The following is a 3,941-nucleotide window of genomic DNA, read 5'->3' on the forward strand; positions in this document are numbered from 1 at the left end:
GGTCGAGCACCTTGTGTCAAAGAATGTGAATGGTTTCCTCCACAGGGTAATATCATAAAGGTGAATACTGATGGTGCATCGGTTGGAAACCCCGGAAGAGCTGGCTTAGGAGTAGTCTTCAGAGACAAAAATTGTGCTATTAAGTTGGTTATGAGTAAAGGCTTAGGGGTGACAACCAATTACATTGCTGAGTGTGAAGCTATTGTTTGTGCGTTAGAGTTAGCAATCAGTAAAGGGTGGTTGGAAGTATGGGTGGAATCAGATGCTGCAGTTATGGCTTTTGTAAAGGATCAAGTCCCGTGGAAGGTTAGTGCAAGGTGGACCAGCTGTAAGAGGAAGTTTACATATCTCCTAGTTTCACATACTTGGAGAGAATCGAACTTTGCTGCAGATACAACAGCAAAAAGAGGGACATTAATGTTAGAGAGAGATGATTCTGTAATCTATGATGGTCGACCTCCTTGGCTCTTTAATTTGGAGGTGCCGGACCAAAAGTATTTGAGATTTTTCTGATTTTGGTTAGATGTGTATGAGCTTACAGTCTGACAAACTTGTATTTTTTTTTTTTTCTTTTTCTTAAAAATCAATATGTTCTTCTTACTAAGCAATATAAAAAAGATAAATAAGCAGATTACTCCATTCATATATTTGAAGGTTATACGTACTTATACAAGTATGCTGGAGTGCTTAAGATCAAAGAAAACTACATACACATGAGATCAATAGATAAGAGCATGCAAGACATTAGAGATTTAGAGATATGAACATTCTGTCAAGTGTCAGTGTGTGGCATCTCCCTTTACAATTTAGGCATCATAGTAACTTATTAGTAAGTACAATCAATCTAAGGTATGAACTTTGTACCATCTGGCTTTTTAAAGCAGTCCCAAACCTAGTGCTCTTTAACATTTAAGCATTATTACATGACCTTTTTTTGTCCCATAAGCCCCAATATCTCTTCCCATAGCCCTACACTTCCAATACTATGCAACCCAATTACACTTGGGCTACAAGCTGCAACTGTCCAATAACCAGTTCTAATCTCCTCTTTCAGTTGATCTTTCTCCCACCCACAATATCCATCAAAGAACCTAAAATCCCCTGCGCCGACAACATTCCTTTTAACCATTTCAGCTGCACACCCTACACTTTCCTTAGTACCATAGTACAACTCTTTCATAACTTCCTCAAACACTCCACTCTTGCCCACTCCATCATCACCCTCCTTAGGACTCAGTAAAAACAATCCTTCTTCCAAGGGTCCCCCAAAAAATAAGGGGCTATCTGAGAATGTCCCAGCAACATCAAGAGCCTTTGATCGTATCTCCTTGATGGACATTAAGGACGGTCTATTAAGTATGATGCCGGTAGGACCAATTGGACCGGTAGAAAGAATGAGGATTACCGTCCGTTCAAAAATGTGTACTCCGTCTAGCTTCTCCGTGGCTATAAGCAAGCAACCTCTCTCTGGCTCATGGAGGGGGTGCGCCCACTTTTCGCCAATTTTAATAACTGGAGGATGATCTTCAACTGTATCAGGATCAACCCAATTTGAAACTTCTTCTGGTCTTGATAAACGTTCTTCAGCTACTAACCTGGCTCTGAATGATCGCCAGTCAGGATTAATTGATGGTGTGGAATCGTCCTGTGATGACGACGATCCAAGACGACAACCTGTTATTTTCAATCAGCAAGAAGATAGAATCATCATGTTGAACAAATATGAAATTACAGAATCTAAGGGACAGTACTCTAGCCAGTCAAGTTAGAACAGCCATCATCGCTTGGTGCTTTTGCATTTCGTAGACATTCTAAAGTACTATGAATTAGATAACTGACAGGTGCTAATAATCTAGGAAACACTTCATATAACAATTCATTCCATATTATTTGCACAAGAACACCATTTTATGAGACCATCAAATGAGGGTCCAACACATTAATATAAAAGCTACTTCAAAACTCAAAACAACAAAGCCAAGATCAGACATCATCATATATATGCTACTTTAAAATCATTTTGAAATGAAAGAAAAAAGTTCAGGTGCTTACATATGACATGGCCAAGAGTAGCAGCACTGCTATAGGTGTACTGACTGAACTTTTTCTTTGGCAAAGTGGATACTCTAACTTTAATGGAAGAAGGGGTTAAGTCTAGAGACTTGGTGAAGGAGTTGGAAGGAAGAAAACAAGTTTCCATGCTCTTCATCATATTTATCTGCTTCTCCTTTTCTCTTCTCCACTTCTTGTTTTAGATAATGCTATTGAGGGATGAGTGGTCTTTTATATGTATAGGGAGCAACTTCTACACCACTAGTTCTTTTCAACTCTACCCTCCCAACTTAGCTACACAACTTCATTTTAGCTTACATGTATGGGCCATTGGATATCTATTGACACATGGCATGGAAAAAGGGTATACAAAGCTCATTGTGGATTGAAGTGTGTGGTGATTGGTCACTTTTGTTGAACTTTTTGCTTTTCACAAATGGATTAGCTTTGTTCCTTAAGAGAGCGATGTGGCATGCTCTTGGCCAATACTGTCTATGGAGCACGAAATGTGACTGAGCAAAGTGCATGTTGGAACTTGAAATATTTTGATCTGGTTTTGGATATCCTTTTTTTGTGTGGATTTTCAATATTAGAATGAATTCCAATTCATTTTCAGGGAATTCATTAGATTATTTTCTACCAGTTGCCTTGATAGACAACCAGGAAGACATGAAGAAGTTCTGAGAAAAAAAAAACGAAAAGTGATGAATGTGATAAGTATTTCCATTAGAGCATTCCCAATGCAGGTGGATATGGTGGGTTTGTGATTCATGGTCTATATATTTTGACACGATAATACATGACATGTATCATCCTCCACGTCACTGTGTCGGTTGATTGTGTCATTTTTCTGTGTCAGTGTAGTATTACTCCTTGAGGTGAATACTTTTGGAGTGACTAGTTGATTGCCTGTACCTTTAAGGCCCAAAGCCCTAGTATAAACACTGGCACCCACAATCTTGACTCTTAGGCAATGTTTTAAAAAACTCTAGGCGGTAGTCGGGCGGTGGGAGAGTGTCTAGGCCTTCTAAGCAGCGCCTAGACTGGGTAGGTGCTAGGCGGTTTTTTTTCCCTAATATATCTTATAATATATATAGTAATACACACCTATACTACAAAAAATGAAGAAAATCATTTACCATAACTCAAAAAATAAACACAAACAAAGATACATATTACAAAAATGCGTAATAGTTGAAGAAGATCAACTTCATATATATGAAAACATATTCTTTCTTATAGTGGCATATAATTTACATTTAACTTTAGTCTTTTAAACTCATTCAAATCTTAAGCCTACACGGGTCTTTAATTGTCAACATTTAATCATTCAAAAAAAAGAAAAAAGAAAAAGCTTGACTGAACCACCTAGAGGCCAATTAGTTCGCCTAACCCGCCTAATCGGTCTGCCTAGACCCGCCTAATCAGTCCACTGATTTTTTAAACGATTTGGGCCTAGGTGAGTCGGTTGGGCACCGCCTAGACTGATTTTTAGAACACTGGCAAATCCTAAAACTGAACATGCATATCCAAGTAAGGTGTAAAATGCATCCCACATCTTAAATATAGTGCATACTTCCAGTAGACTAATTGAGTATAATGTGTGTATATGGTAGAACTAGTTCATTTTTTAAGTAGCACACATGCATTATCAATAAGAGACTGAAATGCAAACACAATCCCAAAGAATAAACAATTTTTTTAAAAAAAAAGATTCAACCTTTATCATATCCAATTAATAAAAACATAAACTTTTCGAGAATCAATGAGCTATCTATGTTTTAATTTGTATAAAAAAGAGAAGTTGGGATTTAACTTGTTTGTTTGTGCAAGAACCTGGAACTTACAAGTCTAATTCACCTAACACAAGTGAGAGGCTGAAATGCACA

At 37.7% G+C, this 3,941-nt stretch overlaps 1 protein-coding gene across 1 annotated transcript; it reads right to left on the reverse strand.

The window, feature by feature from the left end:
- Positions 1-687: 687 nt before the first annotated feature.
- Positions 688-2,358, reverse strand: LOC147522225 (uncharacterized). Its single transcript, XM_086592019.1, has 2 exons — positions 2,053-2,358; positions 688-1,674 (listed from the first exon to the last, which is right to left on the reverse strand). The coding sequence occupies exons 1-2, from the start codon at positions 2,210-2,212 to the stop codon at positions 920-922; spliced, it is 915 nt and encodes a 304-aa protein (XP_086448145.1). The 5' UTR covers positions 2,213-2,358; the 3' UTR covers positions 688-919.
- Positions 2,359-3,941: the final 1,583 nt, after the last annotated feature.

The sequence above is a fragment of the Coptis chinensis genome, chromosome 1, assembly GCF_015680905.1.
Source record: "Coptis chinensis isolate HL-2020 chromosome 1, ASM1568090v1, whole genome shotgun sequence".
NCBI lineage: Eukaryota > Viridiplantae > Streptophyta > Magnoliopsida > Ranunculales > Ranunculaceae > Coptis > Coptis chinensis.

Bases quoted from the DNA above. Each gene is read 5' to 3' on its own strand.
- LOC147522225 (XM_086592019.1), bottom strand. From the start codon at position 2,212: ATGATGAAGAGCATGGAAACTTGTTTTCTTCCTTCCAACTCCTTCACC. The intron at 1,675-2,052 runs GTAAGCACCTGA...TGAAAATAACAG, and splicing joins TACTCTTGGCCATGTCATAT to GTTGTCGTCTTGGATCGTCG.